At 35.8% G+C, this 17877-nt stretch overlaps 1 protein-coding gene and 1 pseudogene across 6 annotated transcripts in view; one reads left to right on the forward strand and one right to left on the reverse strand.

The window, feature by feature from the left end:
* Positions 1–17877, forward strand: part of CAMSAP2 (calmodulin regulated spectrin associated protein family member 2) — a 181099-nt gene that overhangs the window by 153031 nt on the left and 10191 nt on the right. For 4 of the 6 annotated variants that reach the window (XM_078356781.1, XM_078356782.1, XM_035281050.3 and 1 more), the window contains 6 exons: positions 188–327; positions 10196–10289; positions 12233–12320; positions 14599–14681; positions 14993–15062; positions 15394–17596. In XM_078356781.1, coding sequence (XP_078212907.1) covers positions 188–327; positions 10196–10289; positions 12233–12320; positions 14599–14681; positions 14993–15062; positions 15394–17596 — 2678 coding nt within the window. The remainder of the gene's footprint in view (positions 1–187; positions 328–10195; positions 10290–12232; positions 12321–14598; positions 14682–14992; positions 15063–15393; positions 17597–17877) is intronic. The other 2 variants (XM_017966545.4, XM_035281051.3) reach the window with 1 other exon arrangement.
* Positions 4592–5018, reverse strand: LOC100393257 (protein MIX23 pseudogene; annotated as a pseudogene).

Here is a 17877-nt window from a genome sequence, read left to right on the forward strand (position 1 = left end):
TAATTCTAAGGGAGGTAGTTTAAAAAATAGTGCTTGGTTTCTAAGTCTTTCTGTATAACGACTACTATATTTATAAATGTATGTTTGTTAACCAGAATTGTATATTTGTACTAATTACAAGATGGATATGAAATATTTATTATCAGATTAATCCAAAGTTACCACCTTGCTCTTTTCTTATTTGAAGATATTTGTTTGAAAGAAACTATGTCTTTGGCTGATAGCCTGTATAATCTGCAGCTGATTCAAGAATTTTGCCAAGAATACTTGAACCAGTGTTGCCATTTCACCCTGGAAGATATGCTCTATGCTGCTTCATCCATAAAGGTAAATTAAATTATTCCTTTTTTCCCTTTTCTTTGTTAAAATATGTTGTTGCTGTTTAAAATAATAATAATAAAACAAGGCCAGGCACAGTGGCTCATGCTTGTAATCTCAGTACTTTGGGAGGACAAGGTGGGGGGAATGCTTAAGCTCAGGAGGTTGAGGCTGCAGCAAGCCATGATTGTGCCATTGCACTCCAGCCTGGGCAACAGAGCAAGACCCTGTCTCAAAAAATAAGTAAATAAATAAAATTTTAAAAATAAAAAATAAACCATAGAACAAGATATGTAAATGACCTAGCAACTTTAAGTTTATAGATCAACTATATCAGTCAAAAGAGCTTTTGAAGGAACAATTTTTGTTTGATTTTTATCTTTATTTTATGTTTTTGAATACGCTATTATTAGCTACAAGTGTCTTTTATATTGTAAAGCCAAACTTAAAGTCATATACACAATTGGCCAGGTGTAATGACTTGTGCCTGTAATCCCAGCACTTTGGGAGGCCAAGGTGGGCGGAACACCTGAGCTCAGAAGTTTAAGACCAGACTGAGCAACATGGTGAAACCCCATCCCTACAATAAATACAAAAATTAGCTGGGTATGGTGGCATATGCCTGTGATCCCAGCTACTTGGGAGGCTGATGTGGAAGGATTGCTTGAGTCTGGAAGGCAGAGGTTGCAGTGAGCTGAGATTCCACTGCACCCCAGCCTGAGCAACAGAGCCAGGCCCTGTCTCAAAAAAAGAAAAAAAAAATCATGTACAAAATTGATCTGTTGTCTTAACGTTTGCAAAATAGAGAATAAGCCATTAAATGTTTCTGGACCATGCTTAGAAACAGTAAGATTCTTCACAAATAATGAACTTTCTTTTTCTTAAAGAATTTTTAATTAAAAAATTAATTGAAAAGTAAGATTATGTACTAGTTAACTACCATTATGCATTAATATGTGATATGTATAGTTACATGAAATGATATGGTATCCTTGTGCATTTTTGTGTGTATAATGAGTCATTGAACATTAAATTGAAATTTAGTTTATTCTCACTAGATTAGATATAATTGTTCTTTAGCTATCAGACTATCTGAAATTTGTCACTTTTATTGTCCTTTGACTGTTGGCTAATGTATACTGTCAGATTGTTAAAAGAATACAATTTCACCTGGATAGTATTATTTTTTTAATTTTAAGTTGAATATATTTTATTTACATTTGATATTAAATGTTAAAAATAATAATCATGGCCAGGCATAGTGGCTCACACCTGTAATCTTAGCACTTTGAGAGGCCAGTGTGGGTAGATCACTGAGACCAGGATTTTGAGACTAGCCTGGCCAACATGGTGAAACCTCACCTCTACTAAAAATAGAAAAATCAGTCAGGCGTGGTGTTGTGCACCTGTAGTCCCAGCTACTCTACAGGCTGAGGCAGGAGAATCACTTGAACCTGGGAGGCAGAGGTTGCAGTGAGCTGAGATGGCACCACTGCATTCCAGCCTGGATGACAGAATAAGACTATATCTCAAAAAATCAGCATCATCATCATCATGAATAGATTTTTGAAAATCATTCCATTCCCAATTTTGAAAAGTTGTGTTATGAATACTATTATTTTTAATACTTCAAGAATTATTTATGCTCCAGATATTATTTTAGTAATATTAGTGTTGTATTTTATGTGAGTCAATAATATAAAGTCAATTCAGAAATCAGAAATGTTTTCTAGTTGAGCCATATTAATTTATGAAATACTGAACTACAATATAAAAACTGTAGGCTGGGAGTGGTGGCTCATGCCCATAATCCCAGCATTTTAGGGAGGAGAAGGCAGGAGAATGGCTTCAGTCCAGGAGTTTAAGACCAGCCTGGGCAACATAGTGAGACTTTTATCTCTACAGAAAATACAGTTAGCCAGGCGTGGTGGCACACAGCTGTAGTCCCAGCTACTCAGGAGGCTGATGTTGGAGGATTGCTTGAACTTAGGAGGCTGAGGCTGCAGTGAGCCATGATTGCATGACTGCACTCCAACCTGGGTGATAAAGCAAGACCCTATCACCAAAAACAAAATGAAAATCATAGGGGCTTTCTCTTTTAATTTTTTTTTTTTGAGATGGAGTTTCGCTCATGTTACCCAGGCTAGAGTGCAATGGTGCAATCTCAGCTCACGGCAACCTCTACCTCCTGGGTTCAGGCAATTCTCCTGCCTCAGCCTCCTGAGTAGCTGGGATTACAGGCACGCGCCACCATGCCCAGCTAATTTTTTGTATCTTTAGTAGAGACGGGTTTCACCATGTTGACCAGGATGGTCTCAATCTCTTGACCTCATAATCCACCTGCCTCGGCCTCCCAAAGTGCTGGGATTACAGGCTTGAGCCACAGTCTCTTTTAATTCTTTAAGGTTAAAAAAAAAAAAGTGTTTAAAATAGTAATTTATTTGAAGTTCAATATTTGCTCTTGCTAAAAACATGGTGGGTATCATATGCATGTTACATAAACTCAGGCAGACCCCCATGGATGCAGTTTTTGTTCTGGTAGACCATTTGAAATGGGAAAACTAACTGGATACATGTATTGCTTTTGAAGAATTTTAGGATTTGTTTGCAGCTACTCTAGATAACAGGTGTCGCATGTGCATCATTGGAACCAAGCCCTAATTTAAGACGCTGTCTGAAGAAACTACAGAATGCAAGCATGTAAAAGTTACTAAGATGAAAAGAAAGGAGCATTAAACAAGTTTGTCAGAAAAATATCAAACGGCCAAAATTGGAGATTATTAAAACTTCTTTAGAACATTTCAGGAGCCACACTAATATCTGAAAAATATTTTAGCAAGAAACTATTATGTGCTAGACACTGTGCTGGGCCTGGGGATTTGGTCATGTATTTATTCATCAACAGATATTTACTGAGTATCTCCATGTGCTGGACCCTGTTCTCAGCTTTGGGGATGAAGCAGTAAATGAAACAGCAGGGTAAATGATGGAGCCAGTGGGAAAGGCATTTCCAAAATAAGCCACTACTCCTACTGACCCGAAGTTGTACCCAGTCTCTTGTGTCTGACATATCAAAAAAATTTTTTTTTAATTAATGTTGAAGGTTTACACTCTTGCCATTTATATCAGAATGAAAGTTAGGAGATATCATTTCCATATATATCTTGTAATGTTTTTTCGGATATTTTCAGGCAATACCAGAAATGTTAATTTTTGTTAATACCAGAAAAGGCATTAACAAGATACCTACATTGTTTATCAGCTAAAAATTTAAATGCTACTTCTGTAATCTCAAAGGAAAAAAACGGACTCACTAAATACATGGAGACATAAGATTTGTTTAATTTGGTATGTGGTATACTTTGGACATCCAGTACATAATATACAGTCCTGCTGTTTAGATCAATTTTGTCTGGGTATGATCCATATAAAAGTATTTTCTTAAACTAGGTATGTTTAAACTAGATGATAATCTACAGAAAGGGCTTTGGTTACTTTCTATATTCTTCACTTATTAGAACCAAAGCTTTGACCTCATTTGAATATCTTTTTTTTTAATTCAATATTATTTTAAGCTTTTAGCTTAAGTTCAAATGTACATGTACAGGTTTGTTACATGGGTAAACTTGTGTCCTAGGAGTTTGTTGTATAGATTTTTATTTCATCACCCAGGTGTTAAAGCCTAACACCGATCAGTTACTTCTCCTGATCCTCTCCCTCCTTCCATTTCCTTATTAGATCTTGTGGATAGGCAACGGTTTCTGTTGTTCTCCTCTTTCTGTCCATGTGTTTTCATCATATAAGTGAGAGCATCTGGTATGTGGTTTTCTGTCTTGGCGTTAGTTTGCTAGGGATAATGACCTCTAGCTTTATCCATGTTCCTGCAAAGAACATGATCTTGTTCTTTTTTATGACTGCATAGTATTCAATGGTGTATATGTACCACATTTTCTTTATGCTTGATGGGCATTTAGGATGATTCCATGTCTTGGCTATTGTTTTTTTTTTTTTTACACTGAGTCAGAAAATTATTTTAATAGTTGCAAAACCTTTTTTTTTTTTTTTTACAGAATCAGTATAAAATAGCAGTTGATTTCTCCATAATTATCAGAAATATGTATATTTGAGGTCTTGGCTAAGTAGGGCTGAAATCAACAAAAGGTCTTGGACTGGTGGCTCAGAAATCATCCTAGGAAGCCCACCCTGTTTAATACCTGTCATGCTTAGCTTTTATGAGATGACCCGGTCCTTTAAAAAATATATATATATATCTTTATTCATTCTTTGGAGGCTTGAAGTGAATTCGGCAGTGTTCATTAAACACCTTCCAGCTCCTGTCATTTACCACTTCAACATTCAGTTTTGACTGCATCCATTTCAACTTTGTCTGCTCTTTTCTAAGTTGCTTTAATAAGATTAAAGGGTCCAAATTCTTTTCTCTCGTTTCTTGGAGGTTTTTTCCTACTTCTGACATCTGGGTTATACAGTTTTTTATGACTGTCTCTACTGGCATGAGCTGCCATCAAAGACTCATAAAGTTGTTTACAGGTTTGGCTCGCATCAATTTTCCCTGCAAAGGAAGCTGTTGGAACCACAGTGTTTAATTCATGTACTATTCTGTCATCAGTTGTCCTCATCACCTTGAGTAATTCCTGGAACTCGGTGAACTCACAGTTCACACTGCCACTGGGTGCTGCCATATTGGACTTGGCTATTGTTAATAGTGCTACAGTGAACATACACAAGCATCTGTCTTTTTGGTAGAATGATCTATGTTCCTTTGGGATATATATACCCAGTAATGGGATTGCTGGGTTGAATGGTATTTCTGTTTTTAGGTCTTTGAGGAATCACCACACTGTTTTCCACAATGGTTGAACTAGTTTACACTCCCACCAACAGTGTGTAAGTGTTCCTTTTTCTCCACAACTTCGTCAGCACCTATTATTTTTTGATTTTTTAATAATAAGCATCCTGACTGTTGTGAGATGGCATGTCATTGTGGTTTTGATTTGCATTTCTCTGATCATCTATGATATTGGGCCTTTTTTCATATGCTTGTTGACCACATGTATGTCTGTGTCTTGTTTTGAAAAGTGTCTGTTCATGTCCTTTGCTCACTTCTTAATGGGGTTAATTTTATTTTGTAAATGTGTTTAAGTTCCTTATAGATGCTGGATATTAGATCTTTAGCAGATGCACAGTTGCAAATATTTTATCCCATTCTGTAAGCTCTCTGTTCATACTGTTGATAGTGTCTTTTACTGTGCAGAAGCTTTTTAGTTTAATTAGATCTTGTCAGTTTTTGCTTTTGTTGCAATTTCTTTTGGCACCTTTGTCATGAAATCTTTGCCCATTCCTATGTCAAGAATGGTATTGCCTAGGTTTTCTTCCAGGGTTTTTATAGTTTTTGGTTTATATTTAATTCTTTAATCTATCTTTAGTTAATTTTTACATAATGGTATAAGGAAGGCATCTGTTTTCAATCTTCTGCATATGGCTAGACTGTTATCCCACCACCATTTGTTGAATAGGGAGCCCTTCTCCATTGCTTGCTTTGGTCAGCTTTTTCAAAGATCATTTGGTCATAGATATGTGGCCTTATTTCTGGGCTCTCTATTCTGTTCCATTTTTGTACCAGTGCCATGCTGTTTTGCTTACTGTAGCCCTGTAATATAGTTTGCAGTCAGGTAGCATGATGCCTCCAGCTTTGTTCTTTTTGCTTAGGATTTCCTTGGCTATTCAGGTTCTTTTTTGGTTCGAGGTGATTTTTAAAATAGTTTTGTTTTTTTTTTTTAAGCTCTATGAAGAATATCATTGGTAGTTTAATGAGAATAGCATTAAATCTATACATTGATCTGGGCAGTATGGCTATTTTAACAATGTTGATTCTTCCTGTCCATGAGCATGGAATGTTTTTCCATTCGTTTGTATCGTCACTGATTTCTTTGAGCAGTGTTTTATAGTTCTCCTTGTAGAGATCTTTCATTTCCCTGGTTAGCTGTATTCCTAGGTGTTTTATTCTTGTTGTGCCAGTTGTGAATGAGATTGCATTCCTGATTTGGCTCTCAGCTTGACTGTTGGTGGTGTATAGGAATGTTAGTGATTTTTGTACATCGATTTTATATCCTGAGACTTTGCTGAAGTTGTTTATCAGCTTAAGGGGCTTTTGGGACAAGAATATGTAGTCTTATGACCATCTTAACTAAAAGAAGGAAAGAAGAAGCTTTTAAATGAAATTAATTTGGATCATTCCTGAAATATGGGGACAGATTTATTGCTTTTTAATAGTCATAAATTTAGAAAGACATAATCTTCATGAGCTTTAATTACTGGGAAAATTATTTCTCACTGTACTGACACCTTGTGGCCAAATACAGTAAAATTATGTTATTAGGATGACTATCTTACCAAAGTCCTTAAAATATTAACTTACTTTCTGTCAACAGATAATTATTGAGCACTTAAGCAGTATTTTTCCAAAATATAGTCAGCTTTCAGTTAACTATGCTAGTAAAATGGAACCTAGCACCAATACTTAAAAACGAATTTTATTCTTTGGCTTTAGAAAGTATACAATAAAGATAAGTTTAAGGAAAAAATATAAACCACAGTAATTTTATTACTCAGAAATATTCTCTGTCAATGTTTTGATGTTTTACTGACTGTTCTTTTTTTTAATGCATAGATTCATTCATCGTACGTTCATTAAATAAATATTTATTGAGCATCTATCATGTACCAGACACTGTTTTAAACACTGAAGATATAATGATGAGGATAAGCTTTGTCTTTTTAGACCTTATAGTCTGGTGGGTAAGATGAGGAACTCCGGGTAAGAGATGACTCTGGAAAGACAAAAAGGGACTCTACCAAGTACACTCTAGTAAACCACAGTAAGATTCTCTTTACCTCATGAGTAATGGAAAGAGAGTTGCATTTTGAAAAGTTTGTTTTCTTAACAAGCTAAAGAAAAGCTACTGTGTTCCAAACAAGGCAGAAACATTTGAATCAGAGCAGTTATGATGGAGAGAAGTTGGTGGATTCCAGAAAGATTTAGGATGCAAAATCTGCATGCGTTGGTGATGAATTGGACATGGGAAGGGAGAGAGAAGAAGGTGTCAAGGATGACTGCTGGGTTTCTGGTTTGCACACTGGGATAGTGTTGCCATTTAGTGAAATAGGACTGGAATAAGATCACATTTGTAGGGAAGGTCACTATTTCAATTTGGACATAGGCCTTTGAGATATCCAAAAGAAAATGCTCAGCAGGCCACTGCAGTCAGTACATTTGAGACGCATTTAGTAGCTGATGGACAAGGCATGGCAGTGTTCTGAAGAAGGGAGAGATCAGGAGTATGAAATGCAGCTGAGAGGTCAAGTAAGATGGGAAATCTGTTTGATTTAGGAACATATGTACATCATTGGTGACTTGAGCAATAGTTGTTGGGGAATGATATGACTCAATGCCAAGAGTGAAGTAGATTAGAGAGTAAAGGGATGAAATGGAGAGTATCAGTAGAGAGACCTGCTCCTAAAAGAAGTTTGTGTGAAGAGGTAAAAAGATGGGGACGTGGGGAGAAACTAGAGAACAGTTATTGAGTGAAGGTTTTGTTTCATTTATTTTGATGGGAGGGATTTGAGCATGTTAAAAGCCAAATAGGAAAAATTCCATTGAGAGGGGAAGGGTAACTATGTAGGAGAGAAAAGTAAGATTGAGAATATAATGGCATTTACAGCAATTTGGTTGGAATTGGAGACCATTATTCTAAGTAAAGTAACTCAGGAATGGAAAAACCAAACATCCTATGTTCTCACTTGTAAGTGGGAGCTAAGCTATAAAGACGCAAAGGCATAAGAATGATACAGTGGACTTTGGTGACTCAGAAAAAAAGCAGGAGGGGTTGAGGGTTAAAAGACTACACATTGAGTACAGTGTACACTGCTTGGGTGATAGTTGCACCAGAATCTCAGAAATCACCTAAAGAACTTATTCGTGTAACCAAACACCACCTGTTCCCCAAACATCTAAGAAATAAGAAATAATTTTTTTTAATATAAAGTTTCTGAGGAGTCAAGCAGGGATGAGATCCATTGCATAGTTTTTAGGGATTATAAGCATTCTCATTACTTTTTTTTGGTCACAAATATTAACAGCTGCTTCAATTAGTATGTATCCGTATATCAACATTCTAAAATTCTGAAAATTTACAGTAAAAGCAAACAGTGAAGGTAAAGTAGAAACCTACTAAATGCTCTTCACCACTGTGCATTATCTTCTCTAACACTCTAACTCTTGCACTCAGCCACCTACATGACACAGGTCCACGTAAATGTCCAGTGAACATCTCAAATATTAACTCTTGATTCCTTTAGTTACCTATTTCTCCCAGTCCTCTCCATCACACTATTAGTTGCTCAAGACAAAAACCTAAGAGTCGTCACCTTGATACTTCTCATTTCATCACTTTCTTTTTATTTTTCTAGAGACAGGGTCTCACTGTGTCACCAGGCTGGATTGCAGTGGCACGATCAGCCACATCCTAGGCTCAAGCTGTATTCCCGCCTCAGCCTCCCAAGCAGCTAGGATGATAGGCATGCGCCACCATGCGTGGCTAATTTTAAAATTTGAATAGAGACAAGCTATGTTGCCCAGGCTGGTCTCAAACTCCAGGCCTCAAGCAGTCCTTCCTCCGTATCCTCCACAAGCACTGGGATTACAGGCCTGAGCCACTGTACCCAGCCTCTTTTCTCTACTTTCTGCATACACAATAGCCTTCCAGAACCATCAGATGAGAGATGGTATTTGAAAGTCACCAACTTAAATATGAGAAACAAAACCAAGAGAATGCATGCACTTTAATAGAGAGCATATAGAAGGATTATTCATAATTAGCAAGTAGGAAAAAGGTAAGACATTAGAAAATAACCATATCCAGGATAATCTTATGAAATAAGACCTCACTTATTAAATACTAACAAATTTGATAGTAACTATTTTATTAAATGCCAAGTGTACAAAATTTAGAAAACATGTTTAAATACTTATGAAAACAGATTTTGTACAGTTTTTAAAATTTACCAAATGCCTAAAATTGAAACAATTCTTAATGCTTATAGCATTTATGATAGACACATTTTAAAATATAAGCTTGTAGTAAAAATGTGCTTTTGAGGACCCTTAATCTTTTCCATTAATTTAAAGCCATTTAAAAAATTATTTACATTTTAAAATAGAATAATAAAAGGTAACATTGTTGACTTATTAATAACTTTTCAAAATTATTAGGTAGATACATTAATTATATAAGTAATGTTTTGTACATTTCAAAATTATTAAATATTAGCTATAAAAATTTAGAGTTTTGGTATTATTTAGCACCTGGATTACTGTTGAGTTTAGCATTATTGAACACATACATATACTATTTTTTAACAATGTATCTAATTACTTTCTGGAGAAATTTCTAGGGATCTGAGTAGAGCTTACTCAGTGATTTTTTTTTTTTTAAGTGATAACCCATCTTCAGAGTGTCAGAGGATTGAATAACTTTTTAAGTTGCTTGTATTTGCTTTGGAATGAAAGTTTCTTATATATTATCTGAGCATTCTACACAGTTAGAGATATTCATGCCTGCTAGATAAATTGGACCACCATTTTAGAGCTATAGAACAAATCATCAGCAAAGAGGTTTTGAATAGTTGTTATAATTTTTACCCACAAGAGTTAATATTCCATCCCATGTTTAATAGCCTGTAAAGTGAATATATGCCAGTGATGAATGAATGAGATTTAAACCTATGTTTTAAAACAGTAAAATTCTGTTTAACATTAAGTTTTACCTAATGTAGGCTTTGTCTTAAATTTCCTATATAGAGTAATTATTTGGTGTTCATGGCGGAACTGTTCTGGTGGTTTGAAGTGGTGAAGCCATCTTTTGTACAGCCTCGTGTTGTTCGTCCTCAAGGAGGTAATCAATCTCTTTAATTTTAAATGTTCCTATGAACAGAACAAAGTGGAATGTTGACATAACTTCACCTGGTTACCTTTTTAGAAAGCAGCTATTATTACTATTATTTTAGATTTCAGCTGTTACCCTTGATAGATTCTCCTAACCTCTTAAAATGATTAGAAGAGGAGAAACAGAAAATTGAGAGAATGGCTTTAAATTTGACTCATGATATGGAGCTTTTAGCTTTAACTGCTCATTTCTTTTCCTTGCATCTTTTATCCCTGCCCCACCTTTTATTTCCTTTTAGATTCTTAGTTTTTAACATTGTATTACCCAGAATCCTGCAAATTATTGTTTGGCCTTAGCCTGCAGCTTGAATTTGCCATTAAACCATAAGAATGTTTGTATATATTTTTAAATCTAGTGGATTTTGTGACTGTTATAATATAATGAACTATTGATTATACATAATAAGAATAAAACTAGTAAGAAATAAGGGGGTTACTGTAAAGACCCCTAGATATAAGGAACAAAAAAACTTACTAAATTTTCTGTAAAGCAAAATTTTACATAGCAAAACCAATTTTCTCTTGGCTCCCATTATAAAGCTAGCAGTTTATTTCTGCAGGGAAAAAAATGATCTTAAATTATAAGCTTAGCCCCACTAAAGAACTTTCTTCCAGCATAACTTATGGAACCATTTCTTTCTGCCACCGATGGCTGCCCCACACAACACAAAACATGCTTATTGTATATCCCAAATACTTAGCAGCTTTCCTTGGCTCCAGAGTTTGTTGTTTTTGTAACAGCTACAGTTACCTCTACCCTTCCCACCCTGCAGCCACCCAAAAAATAAAAGAGAAAGAGATCAGGAAGGAAGGAAAATAAAAATGTAGCTAAAGGGGAGGCATATTCTAGTGAGTACAATGAACTTACTTCAGGCAGCTCACCGCATCTCAGGCAAAACTCTGTGACATAAGCACTAAGCTTCTTAAAGGCAGATTCTGAATATTGAGTCATTATATAACATTATGTAACTTCTTTACTTGCCTATAAAGAAATTAAGATGCTCCCCTAAGTCCACTGAATAAAGTCAGATATTCTTAGTAATTTTCATAACCAATATTTGCATAATTTTAAAAAATATTAACAGGGTTTTCACTACATTGCTTTCTGTGATTTTACCTGTGTAACTCACTATTCAAAATATCAACAGCTGATGCATCAGATCGCAAAGTAAAAAAGTAAATTGAGTCTTCCCCCAGAGTTACTTATAAAAATGAAGTATATCAGCAAGTTTAATTATTTTCTAAAGAAATTCCGTTTTCTTTAATTGACCAAAATACCAGCTATTTTATAAAGAAGCAGAGCTGACCATATGTACCTGAAGTTCTATGAAAGTGTTGACAAATTAAATATTCAAACCTATTTTTATTTTAAATATATGTATTTATTTTATGTTAGGCTTTTTTTCCCCTAATTATCCTTAATCAGATGAATTTTTTAATTAAGATTTTTTTTTTTTTTTTTTTTTTTCTAAAACAGAGTCACACTCTGTTGCCAGGCTAGAGTGCAGTGGTGTGATCTTGGCTCACTGCAACCTCCACCTCCCAGGTTCAAGCAATTCTCCTGCCTCAGTTCCCCGAGTAGCTGGGACTATAGGTGCATGCCACCACACCCAGCTGATTTTTGTATTTTTAGTAGAGATGGGGTTTCACCATGTTGGCCAGGATGGTCTGCGCATTTCTTGACCTCGTGATCCGCCCACCTTGGCCTCCTAAAGTGGTGGGATTACAGGCGTGAGCCACTGTGCCCAGCCAAGAAGAAAACTTTATGCCATGATTTCTCAGTATGTAGGAAGGGAAATAGAAGTTAAATTTTATTATAAATTTATTTATGGTCCAGAATTTTTAATAGAAATATGCTAATTTGAGGATCTTTTAAAAAATCTTTTATTCCAGCTGAACCTGTAAAAGATACGCCTTCAATTCCTGTCCTGAATGCTGCCAAACGAAATGTCTTAGATAGTAGTTCAGACTTCCCTTCAAGGTAAACTCAACAATGACTTTATTTTCACTATTTCTATTCTATTTACTAATGAAACCAAGTAACATTTTATTACATTAAATAAAGCTTTTAAGATTTTCAGTTGGATTTTGAACTGTTATAATTAACTTGTCCTATTGAGGCCTGTTTTAACTGAAATATACATCGAAATGAATGTTTTTATGTACCACACTGAAAAGTGGGAGAATATATTCTAAGTTCGAAATGACCAACCTAAAACCAAACTTTTGATGCATAACTTGTTCATAGTTGAGAATTGCCTAATAGGTAACTCTTAGGCCTCGGAGGGAAATCTTGAAATTCTATTAGGATTTTTACATATTTTCTGATTTTTAAAATCTTTGAAGGTTTTTTCTGCTGCCTTTTTTTTTTCTGGTTAGGATAGCTGTTGAGAGCTCACAGTGTTACCCATACAGTTCATGGGTTTGATCTCTTGGCAGATGGCAGTCCAACAAGACAAGAGGTTTTATTACTTGCAGCAAGTACGGACGATACCAGAATAATTCCCCAAAGCAGTGCCCCCTCAAACAAAGGGGAAAATAGGGCTTTTAGTAGGCTGGTTAGCTGAGTCGTTGTGTGTAGAGGTGGAGTAAAGGCAGTACAGGTGCAGTCATCAGTCAGCTTCTGGCATGTCTAGAAAATGGGGAATAAGCTCCTTCTTGGATGACATTTTTAGTGTGGGTAATAGCATTACATCTCCCATTCAGCCATCTCTGCATCCACCCAGTTTGTGTCATTTTTGTTTTGTAATGTGGGGTTGGGCTGCTTCCTGGAACTTTCTGAAACAACAGAAATCTCAAGGTACTGCAGTTACATGTGTGTACCTTTTCACAATGTATACTGGAAAACCCAGGGACCCTTCGTGACAACAGTAGAATATTTATTACAGTATCGAATCTTTAATGTTTTAGTACATAACATTAGGAACTAAATTGAAAGAAAAGTAAAAGTTTCCTGTCATTTAATACCTAAGTAATCCTGACTTCGCACCCAAGTATGTGATAGGGAAATTAGTTTGTTTAAAAATGTATTTCAGAGCTTTTTATTTGTATTTATTAGAACCTACAATTTATATTGACTCTAGACTCCCTAATCTAATGTTTTAAGCTAAAAGTACTATCTTTTGTGGGTTTATGGAAATTCAGACACATTAAAAATGCATTTTAAAAATTATGAGTAAAACATTCAAAGTAATTTCTGTATGAGTTCTTGGCTTAACATAAAAATATGTAATTTAGCAGTGGCATGGTGGGTCAATAGTGACATTTCCTTCCTTGAAGATTTAGAAAGTACTCAGTGTTCTAGGTCACCACTCTTACTCTATTACATCTTTAAAGTTCACTTTTAAAGTGGAAAGTAAAGCTTTCCCCTCGAAGAGTGGATTACTCTGTAATTATTCTAGGAACCTAAATGGACAACCTCCCACATTTCTGAAACATGTTTTAATTCATGTCCTCTGAAAGACTCATTTCTTTTCTGTCTCTCAGACATCTCAGTGGTTCATTTTTCCTATTTTTCCCAGCAGAAACTCTTTTTATAATGCAGATAGATGTCTGCATTCTTTTCCCTGAAAAGTTATTGTGTAGCCATTATTCTAGGGGATTCTGGGTTCCTGGTCATCCTCTCATTTCTATGTCTCCATGTGGTCCATTGTAGTTCTCCAACACTGTAGAACTTTTGAGAATGAATTGAAGTATTTTTACTCTTCCTAGGTATAATGTAGCCACGTCTACAAATGCTAGTGCACCTAAATAATTATTTTATAGAAAGAAAAAACAAAGGAAGAAGACAGGCAAAGCAAAGATGTTTTCAGCAGCTGCACCACATACTTGGCTACCAGCTGTTAGACAGACATAGGTCCATGAACAGAGAAGCCATCAGGGTCTTTGACTAGGGTTTATTATACCTATAGGTTTCAGAGATTTAGATTTGATGAAAATATTTCAAATTGGTGAATTTCATTTTACGTTTTTCTCTATCAGTTTTTATGTTTATAAAATGAAAATAATTCATCATATCTCACAAGGACATTGAGATGTATATGAAAGTACTTCAAATTGTTTGGTTAAAAGGCATAAAATAAATATAGATGCATACTGTAATCACAGCCATTCTTTGGTTTAATCAATATGTTTCCATATTTTTTAAATGTGGGATATAGAATCAGAGGTGATAGTGTTGTTTCTAACTTCAGACATTCTACATAAAATTTATATTAAACAGCTAAACTGTAACATTTTACATTTATTTTCCATTGCAGTGGGGAAGGAGCTACATTTACACAGTTTCATCATCATTTGCCTTCTAGGTATTCACGTCCCCAAGCTCATTCTTCAGCCTCAGGTAATATATTTGAAAAAGCCTAGGAAAATACCCTTTTAAGTGGGTTACCTGGGAAGTGATTGAGAGTAAATACAAATAAACAAATATCCAGGTTTTTGTTTTCTTCTGAAAAATGGCTGTTATAACACACTAAAAGCATGGTTGGTTTCACTGTGCTTGCTTTTCTTGATAAAATGATCTCCAATTCTCTGTATATACCTACTTAATTTGTATTGCTATTAATTAATCCTCAAATACGTGAAATCTCCTAAGTTGCTATAAGTTAATTTTTTTACGTGGTTTCAATGGCTTTTTCTTTTTTGCATTTGAAGGAGGAATTAGAAGGTCTTCATCTATGTCTTATGTTGATGGCTTCATAGGGACATGGCCCAAAGAGAAAAGGTAAACAAAGAGAATTACTTTTAGTGTATTTAGATTATTAAGAAATGCAGATTGTGTCTGTCTGTCTTTTATTGATAATCAAATTGCTAAGACTTTTAATTAGTTCCTAAATTTGAAAAAGGCTGTATAGTATAGGCAGATGATAGAGAGGTTGAAAGAGGCTAACTTTAAAAAGTAGCTAGATAGCCCTCCCCTTCCCTTGAAGACAGTATGATTATGAGAACTGGGGAAAGAAAGGAAATGTAATTTCAAATAATTTTTATTAAATGATAATAAAAATCATTTCTTTTCTAGGATTTTTAAAGGATTTTTCTCTTTAACTTTTTTTTAGATCATCAGTACATGGCGTATCCTTTGATATTTCTTTTGATAAAGAAGATAGTGTACAGAGATCCACTCCAAACCAAGGAATCACTCGTTCTATTAGTAATGAAGGACTTACTGTGAACAACAATCGTGTATCTAAACACATTAGGAAAAATTTGTCCTTCAAGCCAATAAATGGAGAAGAGGAAGCAGAGAGCATTGAAGAAGAACTTAATATAGATTCTCACAGTGACCTCAAATCTTATGTGCCCCGTAACACAAATGAACTAAATTCTAATGAGAATATTCATTACAAGCTTCCAAATGGAGCTTTACAAAATAGAATACTTCTAGATGAGTTTGGCAATCAGATTGAGACACCAAGCATTGAAGAAGCATTGCAGATAATTCATGATACTGAAAAATCTCCTCATACACCTCAGCCAGACCAAATTGCTAATGGCTTCTTTCTTCATAGTCAAGAAATGAGTATCCTAAATTCAAATATCAAGCTAAATCAATCTAGTCCTGATAATGTAACTGATACAAAAGGTGCCTTGAGTCCCATAACTGACAATACTGAAGTAGACACTGGAATTCATGTTCCCTCAGAAGATATACCTGAAACTATGGACGAAGATTCTTCATTGAGAGATTATACTGTAAGCTTGGACTCTGACATGGATGATGCATCTAAATTTCTTCAGGATTATGATATACGAACCGGCAACACCAGAGAAGCTTTGAGTCCTTGTCCAAGTACTGTAAGTACCAAGTCTCAGCCAGGCAGCAGCGCTTCCTCTAGTTCTGGAGTTAAAATGACCAGCTTTGCTGAACAAAAATTCAGGAAACTGAATCATACTGACGGAAAAAGTAGTGGAAGCAGTTCTCAAAAAACTACTCCAGAGGGCTCTGAACTTAATATTCCTCATGTCGTTGCGTGGGCACAAATTCCAGAAGAAACAGGGCTTCCACAGGGACGGGACACTACCCAGCTGTTGGCTTCTGAGATGGTGCATCTTAGGATGAAACTAGAAGAAAAGAGGCGTGCTATAGAAGCCCAGAAAAAGAAAATGGAAGCTGCTTTTACCAAACAGAGGCAGAAAATGGGAAGGACAGCATTCCTTACTGTAGTGAAAAAGAAAGGGGATGGGATTTCCCCTCTGCGAGAGGAAGCAGCGGGTGCAGAAGATGAGAAAGTATATACTGATCGGGCAAAAGAAAAGGAATCACAAAAAACTGATGGACAAAGGAGCAAGTCACTGGCAGATATAAAAGAAAGCATGGAGAACCCTCAAGCCAAATGGCTAAAGTCTCCAACTACACCTGTTGATCCTGAGAAGCAGTGGAACCTGGCAAGCCCCTCAGAAGAAACTTTAAATGAAGGAGAGATTTTAGAATACACAAAATCCATTGAAAAGTTAAATTCATCCCTGCATTTTCTACAACAAGAAATGCAACGCTTGTCACTTCAGCAGGAGATGTTAATGCAGATGAGAGAGCAACAATCTTGGGTGATTTCACCTCCACAACCCTCTCCACAGAAACAGATTAGAGATTTTAAGCCTTCTAAGCAGGCAGGCCTGTCATCAGCCATTGCACCGTTCTCCTCAGACTCCCCTCGTCCTACTCACCCATCTCCACAGTCTTCTAACAGGAAAAGCACATCTTTTTCTGTTAAAAATCAAAGGACTCCTAGGCCAAATGAGTTAAAAATAACACCTTTGAATCGAACCTTGACACCCCCTCGGTCAGTGGATAGCCTTCCTCGGTTAAGGAGGTTTTCACCAAGTCAAGTTCCTATTCAGACTAGGTCATTTGTATGTTTTGGGGATGATGGAGAACCTCAGTTAAAAGAATCCAAACCTAAAGAGGAAGTTAAAAAGGAGGAATTGGAATCCAAAGGGACTTTGGAACAACGAGGACATAATCTAGAAGAAAAGGAGATCAAACCTTTTGAGTCAACAGTCTCTGAAGTCCTATCACTGCCTGTCACAGAGACTGTATGTCTGACACCAAATGAGGACCAATTGAGTCAACCAACAGAACCCCCTCCTAAACCCGTTTTCCCACCCACCGCTCCAAAAAATGTTAATCTGATTGAAGTTTCCCTCTCAGATTTGAAACCCCCTGAAAAGGCTGATGTACCTGTTGAAAAATATGATGGAGAAAGTGATAAAGAACAATTTGATGATGACCAGAAAGTATGCTGTGGATTCTTTTTTAAGGTGTAGTATTAATCTGCATAGTTTTGGGCATTTCATTAGATGAGTATGGTCATAGTGGATTTTTTTTTAGTTGACATGCTTGCTTCTTTCAGCAGCAGTCCCTTTTGATACAAGTCCATCCCCGTGGTCTATAGTAACATTCGAGCACACTGTGGTTTCCAGTATGGACTCAAAGCTCTAATAAATCCTTTATCACATGTTTAGATATATTCCTTGGTTTTGCTCCTCTACTGCTCTTTCTTAGTTTCACAAAACCCTTTTAAAAATTAAGCTACTCAGAT

This window comes from Callithrix jacchus, chromosome 19, assembly GCF_049354715.1.
Source record: "Callithrix jacchus isolate 240 chromosome 19, calJac240_pri, whole genome shotgun sequence".
Taxonomy (NCBI): domain Eukaryota; kingdom Metazoa; phylum Chordata; class Mammalia; order Primates; family Cebidae; genus Callithrix; species Callithrix jacchus.